A 24,005-nucleotide genomic window follows, 5' to 3' on the forward strand; every position below is an offset into this window, starting at 1 on the left:
GGCTGAGTTTGGAAACCGCCAGTACTGCCCTCCCAGGCAGCCATGGAGCCACCCAGTAGGCCAGGATCTTACAGAACAGAAAACCTAGCTGTACCCAGCACTATTTTAGAGTGCATTGTAAAGCCTTCTCCGGCTCTAATCCTAGAAGAGCCTGGCCTCCTCCAGACACAACTGGACAACATTCAGATAGGGGTATGAGTCCAGCAATAATTAAGAGTACCTCACAGATACCCGACTATCCTCTCCCAAGAGGACATCCCAAACCCAAACTCCCAAAATCATGAACAGGGGTTAGAGGTAGGAGGAATGCTAAGTTCCAGGAAGAGTGCTACAGGGCCAACTCTGGAAATTGAAAGATGCCCACCTTTCTATTACCCCTTCTCTAAAGGGAGCAGGCCACAAAGCAGAGGCAGTAGGCTTAATTGAATTCATGTTTAATAATTACAGGCACCGTGCCCCCCTTCCCCCTGCCCAGGCAGCAGCAGGGGTGGTGCAGGGGCTGGGGCATATGCCCCCAGCAGCGAGGACGGCAGTCCCAAGAGTGATTTTCAGAAAATAAAAAAGGACCCCAGGGGCAGGTGGTGGTGCACCCCCCCCAAGACACACCAAATTTCAAGACTTTATATATAATATATCTCTGTGCCCCAGGGGGAGGAGGGACACCTGGTAGCATCCTGGAGGGGGGCCCCAGGTAGCCCCAAGCCATCCTGCCTCTTCAGCCCCTTTATTAACTCAGACACATCGCACAACAGGCACCCACTGCCACTGCCGCCGCTGCTGCCACCCCCCTGCAGTCCAGGCAGCTGGCCGGGCCATCCGCGTGTCCACGGGGCTCCAAGTCCCCAGCCCCACCCGCCCTCAGTTGTGGTCGGACTCCTCCTCCTCCGCCTCACGAAGCCAGTTGAAGAAGGCTGTCACAGATTTCAGGGCCACGCCCTTGCCCTGCTGCTCAGCAGGGTCCTTGCTGCTCTCCCAGCTGTAGAAAGCTTCCTCCTTCACCACGTCCTCATCATACAGAGCATCAAAGAACATCCGAAGCAGGTCTGCAAACGAGCAGGACAGCAGTTAGAAATAGCAGGACATGGCAGCCATGCTAGCCCACCTCCAGGGATCCCTCCCAAGCCTTGGTGTTAAAACAAGGCCCCAGCCAGGTGTGGTGGCACACGCTTTTAATCCCTGCGCTTGGGAAGCTGAGACAGGAGGATCACACAGGTTCGAAGCCAGCCTCAGCTACTTACTGAGGCTCTCAGCAACTTAGTGAGACCCTGTTTCCAAATAAAATATAAAATAGGTCTGGGACTATATAGCCCGGAGGTAGAAAGCCTCTGGGTTCCACCCCCAGTACCACCAAATAATAATAATAATAATAATAATAATAATAATAATAATAATAATAATACTACAAGGCCCTAACCTACCACTCTGACATCTGTCTGACCATTTTAGTGACTAGGCCCCAGACATGCGATGTTAACATAAGAGATTGGTGCCTTGCAATTGCCGCGCTGGGAGGCGGAGACAGGAGGATTGCGCTGGTTCAGAGCCAGCCTTGCTGGCTTAAGAGACCCTGTTTCCAAATTAAATTACAAAATAGGTCTGGGAGTGTAGCCCAGAGGTAGAAGGGCTTTGAGGAACCCCAATACCACCAAAAAAAAAAAAAAAAAAAAGAGAGAGATTGATTGGTGCGCAGAAATGAGTCACTGGCCATCAAAAGGAAACAAACAAACAACAACAACAAAAAACTAACAGATTTGCCCAGCCTCACATTGACTTGGCAGCTTCAAACTTCACACGTGACATATTCAATGAGAAAACTATATGCAGAATTAGCATTTCTGCATTTTGGGAATTCCCACACCAATTTTAGGAGTATGACCTGGGCTGGGTGTGGTGGTGCACGCTTGTAATCCCAGCATTTGGGAGGCTGAGAGAGGAGGATCACAGTTCAAATACAGTCCTACTTAGGCCCTTTGCAACTCAATTTAGACCCTGTTTCAAAAAATATATAAAAAATAGGGATTGGGGTATAACTTAGAGGTAGAATGCCCCTGGGTTCTATCCCCAGTACAGAAAAAAGAAAGTATGACCTGGGACATCCACTGACCCCAAACAAAGATCCTGCAGAACTCATCTCAATCTTCTCTTCCTTTTTTTCCCCTCTGGGCTATACTCCCAGACCCATTTTGACCTGAGCTATGTCCCCTGCCCTATTTTTTATTCTTTATTTTGAAACCAGGTCTCACTGAGTTGCAGAAGGCCTCACTAAGTAGCTGAAGCTGTCCACGAACTGCAATCCCCCAGGTCCCAGCCTCCCAAATGCTGGGATTACAAGCATGCGCCACCACGCCCGGCTTCTATTTTATATTTTTATTTGGAAACAGGGTCTCATTAAATTGCTGAGAGCCTAAGTAGCTGAGGCTGGCTTCGAACCTGTGTGATCCTCCTGTCTCAGCCTCCCAAGCGTGGGGATTACAAGCGTGCGCCACCACGCCCGGCTTCTCTTCCTTCTACACATCTCTCCTCAACACTCCCTCTCCAGCCTTGACACTTTCAAGGGTGCTACATCCATTGTCAGAACATCTTTTTTCTTGTCACCTTCCTAGTGAACTTCTCTAAGACTCAAGTACCCCTGCTCTGACCCTTTCTCTTCCACCACTGACTTCTAGGGAAGCTTTTTTAAGCATTTGTCCTATAATCCCTGAACCCAACCTCTTCCACTGCCCATCATGCACGGCCAGTCTTTCTAAACCAGACTCAACACTCCTAAGAAAGTGGAGGCAAGTGAATAGAGCACAGAATCTCAAGTCCAGACCCAGGTGAAATCCTAAGTCATCCACTAGAAGCTTAAGCCAGGATGCCTATGGGCGCAGCCAGCACTTCCATCCTACAGCATGACAGCAAGACCTCCACATACCACACACTTGTGTTCCAAATTCCATGCCACCCACCCAGAAGGCCCAATCCACTGAATTACCCACTCTGCTCTACTTGTTCAAGCCAGTTTCACCTATCTATACACAAAGGCTCCCCCCCTTCAACCACTACCTCATAGCTCATGTCTTCACCCTTTCCCATCTGCTGGGCATCTCTTTCCTTTCTAAGTGGAGCCACAATTGGAGGGTGGCCTCCATTCTTTTACATTCCAGAGGCCCTGTACTTTCAGGTTTGCTCATGCTGAACTCTCCACAGCACCTGGCATTACCAACCACTTTCTTACCCTAAAATTTCCCTTTCAGCCAGGCACGGTGGTACTCGCTTGTAATCCCAGCATTCAGGAGGGGGAGATGGGAGGATTGCAGTTCGCAGACAGCCTCAGCTACTTAGCGAGGCCCTTCACAACTCAGTGAGACCCTATTTCAAAACTAAAAAGACTAAAAAACAGGACTGGGGGTATAGCTCAGAGGTAGATCCTGGGTTCCATCCCCAGTACCACAAAAAAAAAAATAAATTTCTTTTCCCTTGGTTCCCATGGCTTTCTCCTCCCTTCAGTCCCTACTTGTGTGTCCTCCACCTCCCCAGGGTTAGTCCAGACTCTCACAACTTCCCTCAAACAACCCTATAGCCTCTTGTGACTCGCACGTGTTGTCCTCTGCCAGAATCTGAGAGCTGTCTCCTACCCTAACCTCCTTTTCCCCAAATGGATCCAGATGCCTACAGTCTACGGACATCTCTGATCTCCCACCCAAGGACCACAGACTCCACCCGATCCAGTGTTTCCTATCCCAGTGGATAGTTTCACCCTATTGCCTATTAAAATTTTCCTAAGTTACCCACAATTTTTTCCCCCCCAGTACTGGGGATGAAAACCAGGGCATCATACCTCTGAGCTATTTTTTTAGTCTTTATTTTCTGAAACAGGATCTCACTGAGTTGTGAAGTGCCCCAGTAAGTAGCTGAGGCTGTCTGTGAATCCCGATCCTCAGGTCTCAGCCTCCCAAATGCTGGGATTACAAGCATGCGCCACCACGCCCTGCTTTACTCATGACTTCTTTTTTCTTTTTGCTGGTACTGGGGGTATAACCTAGGGGATTTCTACCTCCGAGCTATACTCCCAGACCTATTTTTTATTTTATTTGGAAACAGGGTCTAAGTTACTGAGAGCCTCACTAAGTAGTTGAGGTCTCATCCAAAACCAAAAATCATATTCTTTTATCCCTTACTCACAATCTCCCAAAGGCCTTGCCCTGCCCTTAGGCCACATCCCCTCTGCTCACACAGCCGCCAGCAGGACCTGGCCCCTGACCACCTCCATAGCCCTCTTGCCTCACTCCCGACTGGTCAGTGTTCTCCCACAGCGAACTTCCTTCAGCAGCTCTTCTCCCTGTGTCAAGTTCCTTCCACCTCAGGATCTGTCTTCACACACAACAGTGCCTTTGTTTATAAAGCTTCCTCTCCCATCTGTCACTTAGCTAATTCCCACCTATTACTCCTCAGACCCATCGTGTGTGTCTGGGGGCGTATGTGCACCTGTTATTAGAAATTGAAGTCAGGGGCATTCTACCTCCCAGCCACACACAACACCGCCCCCAGATTTAGTTTTTATTTATTTTGAAACAGGGTCTCAAGTGGCTAGGCTGAAGCTGGTCTCAGAGCTGAGATCCTCCTGTCTCAGCCTCCCAAATACTGGAATTGCAAGACTGCACCACCACACCTAGCGCAGACCCTTCTTTTAATACTCATCACTCACAGTCACTGACTCCATCCACACCAACACAGGAACTGTGCTTACCTTTCCTCACTGTGATTGCCCCCAATCCCGATACATCTGCTGAATGTGTAAGCTCAGACATAAACCTAAGCCTCAGTCTCCAAATGTGGGGAAAAGAAATAATACTATCTACCCTAAGTAACAATTGTGAGATTATAAGGAGCCAAGATAAGCAGAGTATTTCAGCCTTGTGATAGGCAGAGGGGAATACAAGGTATCTAAAAGATACTTCGCTAATCACCTCTGTGCCTCTAGCATCTAACAGATGGCCAAGCACAAGCAAGTCCATTAACCTCCAAGGCCAAGACTGACTCCTTTCATTTGCAGGGAAGGAAACAAACATAAGGGAAAGAAATCAAACCATCATGGTGCTCTGCTCTCTAATGACCACCTCTCCTGAGCTGAACCCCTTTCACCACTCCCCTGCTACCTGGCAATCCCCCCACCCCACCTCCATCCTCCCTGCAGCCTGGCTCTTACTGGCAGGCTGTTCTAGTGTCACTACAAGGGCCTGGAGGGCATAGAGCGCTTGCAGTTCCTTCTGCTCATCACATAAGTATTTCTGTAGCAGTCTTGCTCGCGCTTTCAGTACTGCAACATCCACCCGGAGAGGAGTCTCAACTACAAAGAAAAAGACAGGAGTAAGCAGAATAATGCAGCCTTAGCCTGGTTCCAAGCTCTGGAAGGCCAAGACTGAAGTCGCTTTCCTTCCATTTGTCTGCTGGGCCCACCCTTGCCCAGCCATCTCCCTGGCTTCTCTTACAGATAATTGCAGAACAGCAGACAGTTGTCATGAGGGCTCGAACTAATGTGTTAGATGCTATCTGCTGCTCACTCAGGTTGGCCTGTGCAGGAGAAACAAATGGCCCGTAAGTTCTGACTTGTATACCCTCTTCAAGTCTCCATTCTTGCCACCTCCCACCCCACCTTAGGAAACATCTCTCCTCTATCCTTCCAGTGTCCAGGAGAAACGTACATCTATCCAGTTGAACACCCGCTGGTTGCTGCTGTCCTCCTTCAGCAGCTTTTCTAGCTGCCTACTCAGTTCTTCAAAGGGGAGTGCCCTCTGGCCAGGAACTTCTGACTCTTCTCCCAGGGTATACTCCACCTTCTGCAACCAAAAAGGCCCACATCACGGTCAGGTGCACCACGTGAGACATATGAAGAGTGGCCAGACTCAAATGGTAGCATTAACCAAACTCCATCCCAAACCTGTTCAGTGACGAATGAACCAATGTCCTGTCCTTCAGGTAGAAATTCCTTCCAGCTGAGCCCAGCCTCTCGCCACAGCATCCCTACTTTTTTGGGACCCTGGAAAACACAATAGCAACTCAGCAACCATTTTTCTCTCTCCAAAACCCCAAGAGCTCTACAAGAGCCACCCAACAAATATTTACTGAATGCCCACTAGGTAAAGTATCTAGAAGCTAAGGATGCCACACAGGTACCAAGAACAGCCCTTCCATGTCTACAGGTTAGTGTAAGGTATAGATCAGTCAAATAAGCACCCAGCAATGAGAACTTAGCACCACCAAAGTCCTAGGACATGAGGGTGGGAAATGACTAAGAGAAATTACCACTAGGATAAATATCAATTAGCTTCTCTAGGACTCTCAATAAATGACTGAACCTCAATAAGGTAAACAACCATGACTGGGGATATAACACAGTGGTAAAACACTTGCCTAGCATGCAAGAGGCACTGGGTTCAACCCCCAGCACTGTTAAAAAACAACAACAAAACTTAGCTAGGGGTGGTGGTGCACACTTGTAATCCCAGTACTTGGGAGGCTAGATAGGAGGATTTCAGTTTAAAGACAGCCTCTCCACAATCTAGCAAGACTCTTAATAAAAATAAAAATTAAATAGGGATGTGGGTGTAGTTTGGAGGTAGGGTGCACACACACGAACACACACACACACACACACACACACACACACACACACACACACACAGTAAACAAATCTAAATACCTTACCAAATCTAAATACCTCCTCAATCCTATCTTCTTCTAATTACACTTGTATCTCTCTTTGTTGGTACTGGGGGTTGAATCAAGGTGCATTCTACCTCCAAGCTACACTCACAACTCTCAGCCCAATTTTGAAAAAGAGTCTCACTAAATTATCATAGTCCTAATACCTGCAATCTTCCTGTCTCAGTCCTCCAAGGTATGGAGATTACAGGACTGCTGCCACACTAGTCTATACCTATATCTTTTTGAAACAATTTGGTTTTTCATTATCCTAAGTTACAAATATTTTGCTTTTTGGAAAGGGATAACTTGTAACAAGTATTTTTATTTTGTCTTAGTTCAGAAAGTCTTAGAAGAAGCTGAGCACAGGAATATACACTTGTAATCCCAGTATTTAAGGGGCTAATACAAGGAGGACTGCAGGTTCACTCCCAGCCATAGCAACTTTTTTCTTCTTTTTTTGCAGGTCTGGGCATTCAGGAGGCTGAGAAGGGAGGATCACAATTCACAGACAGTCTCAGCTACTTAGTGAGGCCCTTTGTAACTCAGTGAGACCCAGTTTCAAAATAAAGAATAAAAAAAAAATAGGGCGGGTGTATAGCTCTGAGGTCAAAAGCCCCTGGGTTCCATCCCCACACGTGCAAAAGAGCCAGGCGTGGTGGCGTACGCTTGTAATCCCAGCACTTGGGAGGCTGAGACAGGAGAGGATCACAGAGGTTCGAAGCCAGCCTCAGCTACTTAAGAAAAGCTCTCAGCAACTTAGTCCATTTCCAAATAAAATACAAAATAGGTCTGGGAGTATAGCCCAGAGGTAGAAGCCCCCTGGGTTCCATCCCTAGGTCTGGGAGTATAGCCCAGAGGTAGAAGCCCCCTGGGTTCCATCCCTAGTACCACCAAAAGAAGAAAAAAAAAAATGAATAAGGCTGGAAGTGGTGGTGCACGCTTGTAATCCCAGCATTTGTAAGGCAGAGAGCAGAGGATCATGGTTCGTGGACAGCTTCAGCTACTTAGCAAGGCCCTTCGCAACTCAGTGAGACCCTGTTTCAAAAAATACAAAGCAACTGGGTGCGGTGGCCCATGCTCATAATCCCAGCATTTGGGAGGCTGAGACCGGAGGATCCAGGTTCGTAGCACAGCCTCAGCTACTTAGTGAGGCCTTCTGCAACTTAATGAGACCCTGTTTCAAAATAAAGAATAAAAAACAGGGCTGGGTTCCACCCCCAGTAACAAAAAAACAAAAAAAGACTAAAAAGGGTATCAGTCAGAGGCACAATGCCCCTGGGTTCCATCCCAGGTACCTCAAAAAAGGAAAAGGAACAAAAGAAAAAAGTAAAAAGAAAAAGGTAAGTAAATAAGTAAATTAGCCATGGGTCTAGGACCTTATTGTTATTCTTCTTTAGTGCTGGCCAAAACTTAAGACAGGAGCTATCTGAGGAAGACTGCCTACCCTTAACATTTCCTCTCTGATAGCAACATCGTCCCACCATTACCAATACTCCAGTTCACCAAAGGACTAAGAGGATTCACAATCACAAGGAGCAGCCAAAATCATACAGTAGAAATCCTGAGCACACCACCCTCTAATAGGTCCACTCACCATACTTTTGCATAGCAGGCCCAGGATCTCCAGCAACAGAGAAGTAGCTTTGCCCAAGGGTCTCAGAGGCTTTGTAATCTCCCTACAAGAAGAAATTACCTCAGTGCTGATAGCTTCCATAGTCCTCAACACTACTTCACCCCTCTCCAGCCACAGCCATCCGACCTGCCACACTCTCTTTCCTTCAGTCTCTACCACCACTGAATTCTACAACTGGGACTTACCTGAACAGCTCTCCCATGGGCACTCCACCTTCCTGCAGAATGGGTGTTACCAGTTCCGCCAGGTAAAGCCACACGTGGGGGATGTCAATTTCCATGTCCTCAGCCAATTCCAGGATTTCATACAACCTGCAAAGAAAATTCAAAGTAAGGGCATTCTGGGGAAGATGGGCCAGGCGCCTAACCATCCTGCTTCTGGAGCCAACATGGCATAGCTAAGGATCAACTATAGAATCCTCTAGGAATATTTTCTAGGAACGGGGCATAAGTTATTATTATTTTTTGTGTGTGTGTGGGTCTGGGGATGGAACCCAGGGGCATTCTACCTCTGAGCTACACCCCCTGCCCTATTTTTTATTCTTTATTTTGAAACCAGGTCTCACTGAGTTTCAGAGGGCCTCACTAAGTAGCTAAGGCTGTCCACGAACCGCGATCCTCTGGGTCTCAGCCTCCCAAATGCTGGGATTACAAGCGTGCGCCACCACGCTCAGGTTGGGCATAAGTTATTTTAAGGCTACCTTTTTTTTCTTTAGGGAGTTCACCTACCCCAAAGTAATGTTGACCAGGAAAGTTGCACTTACACTTGTGTGTGTAAGTGTATGTGTGGGGGGAGGGTGAACTAGGGATTGAACTTGGATATTACCACTGAGCTATATACCCTCACCCTTTTTATTTTGAAATGGGGTCTAAGTTGCTGAGGCTGGCCTTGAACTTGCAATCCTCCCACCTCAGCCTCCTCTAAGTACTGGGATTAAATGCATGCACCGCCACGCCCAACTGAGCCTATACTCCAGGGGTCCCGCAAAGAAGGAATTTATGGGTATGTGAATGTGGTTGGTCATACCCTTGGTAGTACTGGGTAGTGGAGAGGTGCCCGGCGCAGAGCAGCTGGTGCAGCAGCCGCCCCATATGCTCACGAGCAATGGTGCTGCGCTCCAGCGTGGACTCAATGCCATGCCGCACAAAGATGAAGAGCAGGGAGGGTGAAGCCAGCTCTTGCACACACTGAACTGCCTCCTGAGTGGTGGAGGGCATAGGAGGGAGAAAGCAGTCACCATCTGGCCCAGACCAGGAACCCCATGTGCCTGTCAACAAACCCAGCTCCCTTTCCTACCTACACCACCATCAGAGACCCTTCCCACTGACCTTCATATCATTGAGATGGAGATATTCCTCTATGATAGCCTTGGATTTCTTTTCCAGCTCCTCCTCAGAGAGTGCAGCCTTCGGGGGACTCACTGGGGGTAGCGTGGCTTCCCGCTTCACTGTGGGGAAGAACAGACCTCAGATACTCTTCAATTCCGGTCTTCTTAGCAAACAGGGTCTGGAGATCCCAAGAGATGGGACCAGCTAGTCCCAAACTAGCCAACACCCTCCCCATCCACTACCCTCCCAGCCCCTCACCAGCATCACGCCCTCGATCCCGGTCCTCTGTAAGGCTAGCTGCCTTGCGCAGTCCCTCCGGCTGTGAGGGCCGCTCTCTACTCCGCTCCTCCACTTCCTTGCTGAAGCTCCGCTTCGTGGAAGGTGCCCGTGCACGATCAAGTCGGTCCCCACGGTCACCTCCCCGTTCACTCCGCTCTAGTCGGTCTCCCCGGTCCCCTGCTTTCTCACCTCGTTCCCGACTCAAACTACTCCTGTAAAAAAAAAGACACATTCATTGTCTCATCCATACTGCCCAGGCACTCTTATAATTACCCAACATGCTAAGCCAATTGCTGGGTCTCTCTTCTGGCATTGGAAATATGCCCCAATCTTAGTCAGAGGCTCTGAGCATTAAGGTACAAAGTATTTCCATGCTACGGCAACAATCAAAGCCCAAACACAGTATTCTGAAGAACTTGTCAAGAACAAAGACTCCCTAGGAAACCTCACCTCTGTACCACACGTCTGTTATCTGTGCTCTCTGGGGGTACTGCTTGTTGAAGGGCTGAGAAGCGATTCAAGGTACTAGTAGCTGGGCGAGCAGCTTCTGATGCTGAGGAGGCAGAAAAACCAGATTAAATTCTCTTTCTACTGTCCTGCACTCTCTCCTCTCTCTACTTGGCCGTTTAGAACTTGGTCCCAGTACTGCAAGGAAAGCAGCTCAATTCATGGTACCTCCTGTCTTACCTAACCACTTGTAGAAGTAAGACTCTGCCCTCAAGGGAGTTCACATTAATAACCACCCAGCTTCTTCCAGTGACCTCCATACCTGCGTCTGAGGGCTTAGCTCCGGAGCCACCACTGCTGCCCTTGCCCCAGCTCAGTCGTCCTCCAGGAGCAAAGAGCTGGTTGTTAGAATCAATGGAGCCAGGCTGGGAAAGAAAAGGGAGTAAAGTCTGATCTGGCCAAAGCCCTCTGCCAGCACAAACCACACATAGCCATACAAGCAGTGAATGCCCAGACCTGGGTCAAACTGTTACGGACAAGCAGTAAAAATTTTAGTTATATGCAACTACTCAAATTCTGCCACTGCAGCATAAAAGCAGCCCTAGACGATAAGAAAGGAATGAGTACGGCTGTGTTCCAATTAAACTTTATTTATAGATATTTAATTTACATTTTATATAACTCCTACATTATAAAATACTGTTTACCTTTTGATTTTTCTCAACTGTTTAACAATGTGAAAACCACTCTTGGCTCATAGGATATACAGAAGCAAGCAATGAGTTGGATGTGGCGTGTGTGTTAAGTTTCCTCAGACCAGCATGAATAAGCCTCTAGAGTTGGTAGTCCTGTCTCTAGCAATCTAACCAGTTAGTCTATGGAAAGCTAAGCCTCCCCAATTTCATGGCCTCAGATCCAAACCTGAGCTTAATACCCGCATGGTTCCTCTTTCTCATCCAACTCACCAGCACCCCCCTCCCCAGCACACACCCCTACCTTTGTGATCTTGGTGAGTCGTGAGGTGTCAATGGGGCGGCTGCCTTTGCTGATAGGTACTGTGTTCCAGCCACCATCATCCACAAGTGGAAGGCCACGGCCTGAGACAAAAAAAGAAGGCATACTGGGTTAACAACTAGGTCTTAGCAGCTCCTCCTCCTTGGGCCACCCTATCTTCCTTCCTCAGATCCTCAGTTCCATCATGGGTCTCAGTGGCCCAGACACGTGGCACTAACAAGAAGTCATCAGTGGAAAGCACAAACCCTCAGTCCCTTCACCACCCCCTTCTCAGTCCTAGCCCCAACTCACTGATGGGCGGGCCTGGAGGGCCACCACGACGCTTGTCGCTGCCCTTGGCCATGAGCTGCTGTACTTTGATGTGTTCCCGATGCTCTTCCATCTCAGCCTCCTTGTGAATCTGGTCAATGGTCTTGGGACCCTGATCCCCTCGGCGGGGAACCCAATTGCTCTGTGGGAACAGGAAGCCAATGGCAATTATGTCAGGAAGAGCTAGACAAGGTGGTTGTAACTGGCAGCAAACCAGCACTAGGCAGGAGTCACATACCTGTCGCAGATCCAGGACATCCTGCAGCATAAAGCGGATGCGAGATGACGTCTTCTTTTCTTTAATGATTTTTTCCATCTGGTTAAAATACTGATCCATTCGTGGCTGGAAAGAAGCAAAAGGACCAGATCAGGAACTTCTAATACCTCACTTCCAACACTGTGGCTTAGCAGCCCAGACCAGCCCAGACCCTAACAAGGATGTCATATAGACACAGCCCCCTACCCATACTACAACCACTCCCCTCCATATCCAAGGACCTCCTTACCTTGGCTTTTGCAAAGTCCAGGTCTTTGCCAATAGTGGTAAGCAGACGGCAGAGGCATTCCAGGGACTCTTCATCATGGTTCTTAAGTAGCTTAACTACACAGTCATGCATTATTGCCTCTGTTAACATCTTCAGCTTGAACAACTCCCCAATAAACTTTATGTTCCCCAGAGAGCGCCGCCGGGCTATATCCCGAGCCTCTTCCAGTTCCTCCTTCAGGCGCCCCCGTTCTTCTGCCTGTCAGTCATAAGACAGGAGTCATTTCAGACAGACACCAGCCACTAAGCATCTGTGTCCTAAGGCAGAGACAACCAAGATACTCTCTGCCCACCCTGCTTGCCCCAACTGAAAGTCCACAGCCCAATAAGCACCTGAGGGAGGGAGGAAGGTAAACAGGGAATAAAACTGGAAATAGGTTTTCTCACCGTAGCTGCTTCATCCATCTCTTTTTGTTTTTTTTCAAAAACTTCATCATCATCTTTGTCTTTCTCGAACTCCTTCTGACATCTATTCAATAACAATTTTCGGAAGTTCACAGTCACGGTTGGCTTTTCTGTGGTGGGCACTTTCAGCTGTATGTCAAAGAAAATGTCCTACTCAGACCTGGGAAGGCCTTCCAAGTCTTTACCTGACCCAGAAGACCCCTGGCCTTGGCTCTACCTCTTCAAGACTGCCAGCACCAGCCTGGGCTGGAGGCAAACCAAAAGAGTGGACTCTAGGAGCCTTGGGAACAGAAGTGAGAAGCTAGGTGATAAGATTTAAAACAGGGTAAACTAACCGCCATGAGACAACGGCACATGTTGGCATAGGCCACAGAAAAGTTGGGCTCTGAAATGGCCTTCTCAAAGATGAGGTCAATGACTCCTTTGAGGCGCTCCTCAGTGTCGATGGCCAGCTGTGTGACTTGCTTCATCAGCTGTTGGAACATCTGGGGTGTCAGCTTATTCAGGATAGAGCGCACCCTGCGAAACAGGTCCTGTCAGGAAAGGGAAGAGAGAAGACACAAGATCCAGTGAGGTTCTCAAACAGAGGCTATTGGGGAGACTGACTCTCACCATCTCAGGAGATGGTGGGGAATGAGAAAGACACTGGCAATAAGAATGGACACAAAAGCCAGGCGTAGTGGCGCACGCTTGTAATCCCCGCGCTTGGGAGGCTGAGACAGGAGGATCACAAGGGTTCGAAGCCAGCCTCATCTACTTAGTGAGGCTCTAAGCAACTTAGTGAGACCCTGTTTCCAAATAAAATATAAAAAAGGTCTGGGAGTATAGCCCGGAGGTAGAAAGCTTCTGGGTTCCACCCCCAGTACCACCAAAAAAAAAAAAAAAAAAAAAAAGAATGCACAAAAAGGGCTCAGATGGGAGCAGACCTTGAGAAGTCAAAGCAGGACTTGTCAGTACCTGTGTTTTGCTGCCATCAGCATCCTCTTCCCCTCGGTCTTTGTCGGCCGCAGTTCGCTTACTACTGGGTTTCCAGGCCTTCTCTGCTTTGTTCAGTTTTATATCTTCAGTCATTAACACTGTGGCAATGATCTTGCGTGGTTCCTTCCGAGGACCAGGCTGCGAGCGCCTAGGTCCCAGGCCAGCCTGCTAAGCAAGGGATGAGGACAAATAAAGACCCAGAACCGATAAACACAATACATGACCCCACTACCACACATTTCCAGGGCAGATGTCACCCCATGCCCCCAATAAGACACACCTGAGACCCTGCTGCCTTGCCTGTCTGACCCCCCGCCTTTTTTTTTTGCAGTAATGGGGATTGGACTCAGGGACATTCTACCTCCGAGGTACCTCAGCCCTATTTTTTCTTTATTTTGAAACAGGGTTTCACTGAGTTGCAAAGGGCCTCACTAAGTAGCTGAGGCTGGCTTCGAACCTGTGCGATCCTCCTGTCTCAGCCTCCCAAATGCTGGGATTACAAGTGTGCACCACCACACCCAGCTTGTCCATCTGACCCTTTAACCAGTCCCACTCACCGGCCCTCGAGGCAGCTCCCCACCTGGCCCACCCCTTGGGGGCCCACGGTTGCTAAGGGCTGGTCGGCCCAGGTTGGCAAAGGATGGAGTGAAGTCTGGGCCACAATTTATGCCAGGCAGTCTGGAGGGATCCAGTGGCCGCAGTGGTGTTTTATTGGCCTGCAAAGAAGACACAGAAGGTCTCAGAAGTAGCTTTCAGCTTCCCTTTCCACATCTCAGGGTCCTCTCCAGTCCATCCAGCTTAAACTTACCCTCCTTCCCCTCAAACTACCAACCTTGTCCAGCACCACATCAGTGATATGGGGCAATCCCTCTGGCTTTTGCATACTGGCAAAGATGAACTGGAAGCCAAGCAGGAACTCACGGTCATAACGCTTTTTTTCCTCAAGGTTTAGAGGTTTCCACTGATCTGCAATAAAAAAGTCATCAGTTAAACTCACCTTCCAGGACTGCAATGCAAATGAGGCGGCGCCTCGACCCTTCCTTCAGCATACCTGACTTGTACTCATACTTCTGTTCCCCAGGCTGGATGTTCTCAGCATTGTGGATTTTGTCTTCCTTTGAGTCCCAGGTCTCATCTGCTTCCTCAGGGCGTGGGGGCACACTGCTACCCTCGGGCTCTGGGCCTGGATTGCCTGGATTGTTGACTGCTGGAGGTTGATTCTCCACCTCAGGTACTGTTGGGTTCACCTGCAACCATACAACACCCAATTTGGGTTGCATAATGACCATTATTTCATACCCAAACTCTGCCTTCTCTCCTCCCCATTTCCTGCTCCCTTACCTCCTTGAAAGCATCCAGGAGGTCTCCCACAGCCTCCTTATTTAGCTCCTTAATTTTCCGTCTCTTCTTTGGCACAGATACTGCCACTAATTTGGGAGAAGAGGTGGGAATAACGTTAAGAGCCCCCTTAACCCATGGGAAAAATACAAAGCAGCCACAGTATGACCCTTTCTCTTCCCATCACACCTTCTATAGATTAAGTGTTCTAGCTTTAGTTCTTAGAATCACAGAGCTTCCATAAGCCAGAGATGATAGCCCAAATGGGATATCATCAATGAAGAGGAACCACACCCCACAGCCTGCATCACCTCCACCATCCAGCCACACCTTACCTTGGGTGGCTGCAGCGGCCTCCAAATTCTGGGACACGTGGGCGGGGACTGGGGCACTCTCTGGTGGGAGGAGTTCCTCTCCTCCTTTCTCATTCTCAGCCTCTCCACTCTCTCCTCCTTCTTCTTCCTCCTCTTCCTCCTCCTCCATTTCCTCCTCCTGAGCAGGGGAAGTAGTTGGAGGAGACGTAGCTGAACTGGCAGAGAGGGTGGTGGGGGAAGCCACTGCTGCAGTAACCTCCTTGGCCTGCTCCTCTGGCTCACTGACTGGGCTTAAGTCCACAGCTGGTGGCGAGGGGGCTCCATTGAGCAGTTCCTCGGGTTGGGCAGTTGGAGCAATGGGCAAGGGAGACTCAGAAGGGCAAGCCACAAGAGGGGGAGGGGCAAGCTCTGGGCTCAACTCCACCTCTGGTTCCAGATCCTCGGGTGGAACCATGCCATTCGGCTCATGAATTTCCACCTGGTGAGATGCCAGTGGGGTAGGAACCTGCAGAGAACTGGAAGAGAACTCGGATTCTGGAATAGGTTTGCTAAGTGTCACTTCTACTTCCAATATGGGTTCAGCAAGAGGAGTGGGCTCTGGAGAGAGGCAGTATGGCTCCCCAGTTTCACGAGAGATGGGAGTTGATTCTTCTACAGGCATTTGTATCATCCCCGTTGTCATAGTGTCCCCAGGAAGAGAGAGGACTCCAAGATTAGGCTCAGACCCCGGTTCCAAGATTGGGGGTGGTGATGGAGTCGGAGAAGGTGATGAAGGCTGGGATTCTGAAGGGCTGTGCTCTGGGCCCGGCATCCCTGGCCGGCCCCCAATGATTGCTCCCTGCGCCCGGTCATCTGCATCATAGGAAGAATGAGCACCTGAAGACAAGTCCTTTACTGTTGCTCCTCCTCCCAGCCAGGGCACTCCCAAACCAACATTTCCCCGCAATCTTGACTCCCACTGAAGCTACTTTACCTTCTCAATCAAAATGCCATCCACCCTCCAATTTACTACCTCAAACCTTAAGTCTTAAAATTCTGTGGTACCTGGTTCAAGTTACTCTACCTCCTCAGAATTTTAAATTGTCACACTCCATTTCCCCATAAAAGCTCTGTTCCACTGGCTTTCTTACCTGGCCGGACAATGACAGCAACCTGGGGCGTCTCCCCATTAGCTTGAGGCTCCTGACTGCCTCCCGTCTGCAGGACACAAAGGGTTTACCAAGTTTGCACTGAAGAGTCCCACAACCCTTCTTTACTAGAGCCATTTCTACTTTAGCTCTGCCTAGAAATCCAGGAAAGCAGGGAAATAAATCCCTTGTTGAAAGAAAAGACCAAGGGACTTGGGAGTCCAGGGAAAAACAGCAATCCCAGCCAAGGTGTCACTCAAAGAGGAGGCAGTACCTGGGGAGGGGTGGGTGTGGAGGCGGTACGAGCCCCAGACATGATCTCCTCAGTGATATCCTTCCCTCCTTGGTTTGGATCTCGAATTCGGATCTGGGGAAAGAAAGCTATGGGATGAGTGGCAAGCAGGAGGAGCCCACCTCTCCACCCTGCCCCACTGCTAAGACTCTGGGCCAACCCCCCACCCCCTACTGGGAAGCAGGTGGGTGGGTGCTAGAAACCCCATGAGTTCTGTCAACCCATCCAGCTGCTCTGTAGTCCCTGACCTAACCCCCACCCTTAAGAGACCCTTGACCTCACAGAACAGCCCTGTACATCACAATGCCCCTCCCTCCCTCACCCCTGCCCCACAAGCAATCCCCAAGACACTAGCTGCACACCCTGGGCTCAGGACCCCATCTAAGCACGCAGCAGGCTCACTTGTGGCTAGTCGGCCTATCTCTGGGGGGCAGGGCTCAGATCCCGTGGGTGGAGCCAGGGTGACTCAGCGGCTTCCCCAGCCCTGGCACCCTATTCTGGGCACCACGCCCAGGGCATGAGGACTGAGCAGAGGCGGAGGCCTCCTGAGCTTCCAGGACTAGGGGGTGGGGCCACAGAAAACAAACCATTTCTAAGGCAAGCCACCAGAAATCCAAAACCAAGCATAGCTCTTATGAACCCCTAGGAACCAAGTCTCTGGAGGATTCCCCTGCTAGCCACTTCAATCTGCTTCTACACTGAGATCCTAGTACCTTAGGAAGAATGTGAGCATTCCGCAACTCCAATGTCTGCACTCTCAGCTTAAGATCTCCTTCCTCAAATTCCTTCTCACATAGGCACAATGCCCAACTGGTGCCAGACCTTGATTCTCCCCTTCCCAGATGTTCCAGAGTCCCCTGAAGACACTTACCGTTTTACGTTCTCTCTTCGGAGCAATCTGGGGTGGCTGGTTCATCAAAACTGGGGCAGGGGCCACACCAGCAGGAAACTGCTGTACACCTTGGGCTGGGTAGTAGGCGCCAGCTTGGGGGAGGGGGACAGAAAGGAAGAATGGTAGCAGCGTCAAGGCTCAACCATATACTAATGCCTGCTTGAACACCTTCCACCCCCAGAACCTCTCATCACCCACAGCCAGCCCCTGGCCCTGCCCCACCCTCCTCCCCCAAGGAATTAGGTGCCTGTCAAAGCTGGGGAACCAGTCTGAACTGCGTTTACAAGAATTCCTGACACTGACACACTCGCCTGGTAGGCAGACACTCCTTCCCCACCACACGCCAGCTACCAGGAGGGCCATTATCTGTTCTTTTACCCCATAAGGCACTCTCGTGAATGTGCCCCACCTCCAGCAACACACATACATATACTCTGATCCTGAAAAAAATCAGCTCTTGGGATGGGAATGAGAAATAAGAGATTTTCCAACTCTGGTCCACTCAACCAGAGTTTCAGTCCCCAACCCTTCCCTTTGCAAGGGGCAAGAAAATAAAATGTAACACTATGAACTAGGCTCAGAAAAAAAAAATTTGTTTAAACTAATTCCTTAAAGCCATGATCTCCAAAGTGGGGTGTACCTACAATCTCATCTGTAATTCCAACTTGTCTGTTTGACAAACGTCACAAGTGTTACCTGTTTAAATTCTGTATACATACATACAAACATGTATTAGAGCCACCAATACCATAAAGAACAGATTAATCCTCCCCTAAAACTTAAATGAAAGCAGCTACAAAAACCTCCCAAACTCAGCTGGGCAGGTTGGTGCTTGCCTATAATCCCAGTACTTGGGAGGTTGAGACCTGAGGATCATAGGTTCAAGACAAGCCCCAGCTACTTAGTGAAACCCTGTTTCAGCTGGGCATGGTGGCGCACGCTTGTAATCCCTGCGCTTGGGAGGCTGAGACAGGAGGATCGCAGGGGTTCGAAGCTAGCCTCAGCTACTTAGTGAGGCTTTCAGCAACTTAGTGAGACCCTGTTTCCAAGTAAAATATAAAAAAGGTCTGGGAGTATAGCCCGGAGGTAGAAAGCCTCTGGGTTCCACCCCCACTACCACCCCCCAAAAAATAAAATATAATAAAGAGACCCTGTTTCAAATTAAATAGCCAAATGTGGTGGCACATGCTTGTAATCCCAGCATTTGGGAGGCTGAGACTGGAGGATCATGGTTTGCAGACAACCTCAGCTACTTAGTGAGGCCTTTTGCAACAAAGTGAGACCCAGCTTCAAAATAAAGTATTAAAAATAGGGCTGAGGGCGCAGCAGCTCAGAGGTAGAATGCTCCTGGGTTCTATCCCCAATACCGTAAAAATAAATACGAAAGAAAGAATAGCCGGGCATGGTGCCACATGCTTGTAATCCCAGTACCTGGGCTAAAACAGGACCACAGGTTCACAGCCAGCCTCAGCTACTCAGTGAGGCTCTGCAATTTAGCAAGATACTGTTTCAAAATAAAAAAATAGAAAAAGGGGGGCTTGGGGGGTAACTCAGAGGTAGACTGCCCCTGGATTCCATCTCTAGTACTGCAAAAAAAAAAAAAAAAAAAAAGCCAGGCATGGTGGCACACGCTTGTAATCCCAGCATTCGGGAGGCTGAGACCGGAAGATCATGGTTCATGGACAGCCTCAGCTACTTAGTGAGGCCCTCTGCAACTCAGTGAGACCCGGTTTCACAATAAAGAATAAAAAATAGGGCAGGGGGTGTAGCTTGGAGGTAGAATACCACTGGGTTCCATTCCCAGACCCGCAAAAAAATTTAAAAAATTAAAAAAAGAATAAAAATAGGTGTAGCTTAGCTGTAGAATGCCCCTGGATTCAATCCTCAGTACCATTAAAAAATAATAAAAAAATAGGACTGGGAAGCCGGGCATGGTGGCGCATCCCAACATTCAAAAGGCGGACACAGTAGGACTGTGATTTGAGTACAGCCTCAGATACTTAGCGAAGCCATTAGCAACTCACACCATTTCACAACAATAAAAAGACTAAAAGAGGTACAATGCCCCTGAGTTCCATCAACAGTACCTTCAAAAAAAGACCAACAGGGCTGGGGGTGTAGGTCAGAGGTAGAATGACCCTGGGTTCAACCCCTAATACCACAAAAAAAGAATAAAAAATAGGGCTGGAGCCAGGCATGGTGGTGCACACTTTTAATCCCTGCGCTTGGGAGGCTGAGACAAGAGAATCGCACAGGTTCGAAGCCAGCCTCAGCTACGTAATGAGGCTCTCAGCAACTTAGTAAGACCCTGTTTCCAAATAAAATATAAAATAGGTCTGGGAGTATAGCCTGGAGGTAGAAAGCCCCTGGGTTCCAACCCCAGTACCACAAAAGGGGGAGGGGGCTGGGAGTGTAGCTCAGAAGTAGAATGCCCCAGGGTTAAATTCCCTAGTACTGCAAAAAAAAAAAAAAAAAAAAAGAACAAAAAGATAAAAAATAGGACCAGAGCATAGCTCAGAGGTAGAGTGCCTGGGTTCAATTCCCAATATGTCTGTTTCTCTCACACACACAGAAAATAAAAATAAAAACCAAAAAAACTTCCAAACCTAAGATGCATCCATCCCCGTCCTCCCCCATTACAGGAAAGGCCCACTAAATGACCCTCAAGCTGGAACTTAATCCTACTTTTTTTTGTGTGTGTGTGGTACTGAGGGTAGAACCCAGGGGCTTTTCTACCTCTGAACTATACTCACAGACCAATTTTAATTTTTTTTTCCTGGTGGTACTGGGGGTGGAACCCAGGCTATACTCTCCAAACTACTTTATACTTTAGTTGGAAACAGGGTCTAAGTTGCTGAGAAGTCTCACTAAGTAGCTGAGGCTGGCTTCGAACCTGTGAGAGCCTCCTGTCTCAGCCACCCAAGCACTGGGATTACAAGTGTGCACCACCACACCCGCGGTCTCCCAGACCTATTTTATATTTTAATTGGAAACAGGGTCTCACTAAGTAGCTGAGGCTGGCTTCAAACCTGTGCGATCCTCCTGTCTCAGCCTCAAAAGCGCGAGGATTACAAACATGTGCCATCACGGACGGCCTGATCCTACTTTCTTGACATAGGGAGGATTCTAACTCTCTTGGCAGAAGATCAAATCTTTCCTCCCCATCAACACCAGCTAAACACTAAGCACCAGCTGGGTATGGTAGCACATGCTTGTAATCCCAGTACTTGGGAGGCTGAGACAGGAGAATCACAGGTTCACAGCCAGTCTCAGCAACTTAGACCCTGTTTCAAAACAAAAAATGTGGCCGGGTGTGGTGGCACATGCTTGTAATCCCAGCATTTGGGAGGCAGAAACCAGAGGATCGTAGTTTGTGGACAGCCTCAGCTACTTAGCAAGGCCCTTTCACAACTCAGTGAGACCCTGTTTCAAAAACCAAAGACTTAAAAATAGGGCTGGGGGTGCAGCTCGGAGGTACAATGCCCTGGGTTCCATCCCCAGTACTGGAAAAAAAATTAAAAAATAAATAAATAAAATTAAAAATAAAACAGGGCTGGGGAGGGGTACAGTTCAGAGGTAGACTGCCCCTGGGTTTAATCATGACCACCACACACACAAAAAAAAATAAAAAATAAAATAAAAAAAATAAAATAAAACCCACTAAGCACCAATCCCTACCACCTACTAATTGTTTCTCTTTTTGGTAGTGCTGGGGACTGAACACAGGGCATTCTATCTCTGACCTCCACCCTCCCCAGCTCTCTCTCTTTTTTTAATGGTACTGAAGATGGAACCCAGGGGTATTCTACCTCCAAGCTACCCCCTAGCCCTATTTTTTTATTCTTTATTATTTACTTTTTTGCAGAACTAAAGATGGAACCCAGATGCACTCTACCTCTGAGCCACACCCCCAGCCCTATTTTTATTCTTTATTTTGAAACAGAGTCTCACTGAGTTGCAAAGGGCCTAAGTAGCTGAGGCTGTCCATGAACTGCGATCCTCCTGTCTCAGCCTCCCAAAAGCTGGGACTACAAGTGTATGCTGCCACACCCAGCTCTTACTCTTTATTTTGAAAAAGGATCTCACTGAGTTGCAAAGGACCTAAGTAGTAGTTGAGACTGTGAACCACGATCCTCCTGTCTCAGCCTCAGGAATGCTGGGATTATAAGCTGCACCACCACACCCAGCTGTTTTATCTTTATATTTTTTATTTGGAAACAGTCTCAATAAGTCAATGAGGCTGGCTTTGAAACTGTGATCCTCCCTAGGGAGGATATACCACCTAACCTGGCTAATCCTATCATTTTAGGTAAAAAGAAAAAACCTAGGGAGGGTTTTGTGCTTTTGGAAGCCTATCAGTTTAGATGTTCCCTTAGGCACAATCTCACCTGGCTCCCTCCCCTGCTTACCGTAGGTCCCAAACTCCGTAGGGCTTGCACCCGGATAGAAGCCTGGGGCTCCTGGCTGCACAGGGTACTGCTGTGTCGGGACAACATATGTGGAACGCCCCTGGTGGAGTTTAGGGGGAGAGGAGGGAAGATGAGGAGTTGAGAAGAGCTATGAGCACATCAGACTGCAAAGACAAAGCAGGTCAAGCTGGGTCTGGGCAATAACCAGAAGAAGCAAGTCCTACCTCGAGAAGAGCTAGGACTAGAGGGTAGGGTTAGGGAAATAGGGTCTTATGGCTTCTAGTCCCAAGCCTCCAGCCTCACCTGTCCGGGGATGTAGTAGGCCCCCTGAGAGGCTGAGTAGGAGATCTGGGAAGGGATCATCATTACTTGGGATCCAGGAGGGTAGACATGGGCAGCTGGGCCAGGGCGGGCAGGGGCTGCACTCTGCACCCGGGAGGCTGCACTGCTCGGGGGCTGGGCCCGGCTAGGGTAGAAATGCTGTCAGGAGGGAGAAAAGCAGTTGACACAGGAATGTGAAGAAATAGCAAAATCACCACTATAATGTCTCCATACCCTACAGAAAAGTACTGGTGCTTCGGAGCATGGAGACTAATCCATCTAAGACCCACTTGACCACCTGAGGATTAAGTGACCTCTGTACTCACACCCTCCAAACTCAGATGAACACTTTACATCCTATATATACTTAATCTCCAACTACCATGCATACTCTTACATTACCTTCACAGACAACCCCTCTACAGGTTTTCTAACACCCAGATGCATCATGCCTAAGTAAGTCTCTTTCAGGCAACATATTCCCCATCATGCACAGCTCTACCTAAGGTACTGAAGAGCTAGCCACTAACATGCAACAGCCCCCCAGTTTCCAAATACTGAGCCCCTAACATGCATCATTAGGCCTCAAATTGATGACCTAAAGTAAACAAGTAAACAGGGACCCACCCTGAAGACCCCTAATCTGTGTTTAAACCTTTACTAGATGGAGGGCAGAGGTGAGACTAGGAGATGTTCAGGATTAGGAAAGGGGTATTACCTGCAGAGACCTGAATCCTCCCTGAGAGCACATGGGGACAGGAAAGAAGAGAATTACCCCCAAGGTGATGAAGGGGGAAAAAATGAAAAGGTAGGATAAGAATCCTCCCACTTAGTAAGGATAACCTTGGGGTACAGAGAAAGGCAAAAACACCCGGAATACTATCTCCTCACAGTCCAAAGAGAAGGCAAGGAAGGAGCACTGGCAATGGGCAACCTCCCAGTAAGAGGAAACAGGAAAGCAAGAGTTGGCAGCAGAGTCCATAGCACTGTCCCCAATTCTCAAGAGGCCTAAGGACCCCAGTAATGCCACCCTCAGACTACAAACTCCCCATGGGCCAGCCACCACAAGTAATCAACAGCACAAAGTGCAGAGCCGCATGAAAGACTGCAGTGCAACTGTCAAGAAACTGGGTCCAGGTACACAGCGTCCACTTTCCATTCTAGGCCCAAACTGGCAGAAGCTTTCCACAGTTTCCACCCAGGCCCCCTATTCCCCTCCCCACAGTCCCTCACCTGTCGGGGCTGAGAAGGCGTGTTCATTTGTGTCGCTTGTGGCGTGCTGAACACCACCGGCGCAGTCTGCCCCGGGGGAAACGCTGGCTGAAGGGGGGAAACCAGAGTTCAGCAAGAGTCCGGGTGGGGCAGACCCAAACTGGAGAACTGTAGGGAGCAGATCTGCAGCAAGAACCTTAGCAGTCCACATGCCCCCTCCCTGTGACAGCCCCCAGGGACAGCCAGGGGCCCTGTCTCAATTTGGCAGCAGGCAGCTGCACTTTGCCCTGACACAGATGGGGGTGGGAAACCCAGAGGCTGGAACCTGCGCCTGCCCGCGCGGGTCTCCCCACCCCCACCCCACCCGGCCGAGTCCTCCCTCACCTGTGGGAGTCCAGGGGACGGGGTGGGCGGGGGGCCTGTGGGCTGTGGAGCTTTGTTCATTTCATTTGGTACCACATCAGGGTCCCCCCAGC

General features: G+C 49.1%; 1 protein-coding gene across 6 annotated transcripts; it reads right to left on the reverse strand.

The window, feature by feature from the left end:
* Positions 1–858: 858 nt before the first annotated feature.
* Positions 859–23,973, reverse strand: EIF4G1 (eukaryotic translation initiation factor 4 gamma 1; the record flags this gene model as incomplete). 6 transcript variants are annotated; one of them, XM_080696302.1, is made up of 32 exons in its annotated part: positions 859–1,043; positions 5,189–5,329; positions 5,472–5,553; positions 5,685–5,819; positions 5,921–6,019; positions 8,282–8,363; positions 8,506–8,631; positions 9,347–9,519; positions 9,649–9,767; positions 9,907–10,139; positions 10,378–10,480; positions 10,697–10,799; positions 11,371–11,471; positions 11,680–11,839; positions 11,936–12,040; positions 12,204–12,440; positions 12,629–12,775; positions 12,982–13,179; positions 13,604–13,789; positions 14,182–14,340; positions 14,457–14,590; positions 14,676–14,871; positions 14,966–15,051; positions 15,298–16,128; positions 16,407–16,473; positions 16,678–16,770; positions 17,567–17,679; positions 21,997–22,096; positions 22,300–22,476; positions 23,036–23,056; positions 23,551–23,637; positions 23,914–23,973. In XM_080696302.1, 32 exons carry the CDS (start codon positions 23,971–23,973, stop codon positions 859–861), a joined length of 4,839 nt encoding a protein of 1,612 aa, XP_080552428.1. The 6 variants fall into 6 exon arrangements, with proteins under 6 accessions (XP_080552428.1, XP_080552427.1, XP_080552432.1 ...); XM_080696301.1 differs by having other exon boundaries at positions 13,604–13,792; XM_080696306.1 differs by lacking the exon at positions 23,036–23,056 and having other exon boundaries at positions 21,997–22,066.
* Positions 23,974–24,005: the final 32 nt, after the last annotated feature.

The sequence above is a fragment of the Muscardinus avellanarius genome, assembly GCF_963383645.1.
Source record: "Muscardinus avellanarius genome assembly, chromosome: 5".
In the NCBI taxonomy this organism is placed as follows: Eukaryota; Metazoa; Chordata; class Mammalia; order Rodentia; family Gliridae; genus Muscardinus; species Muscardinus avellanarius.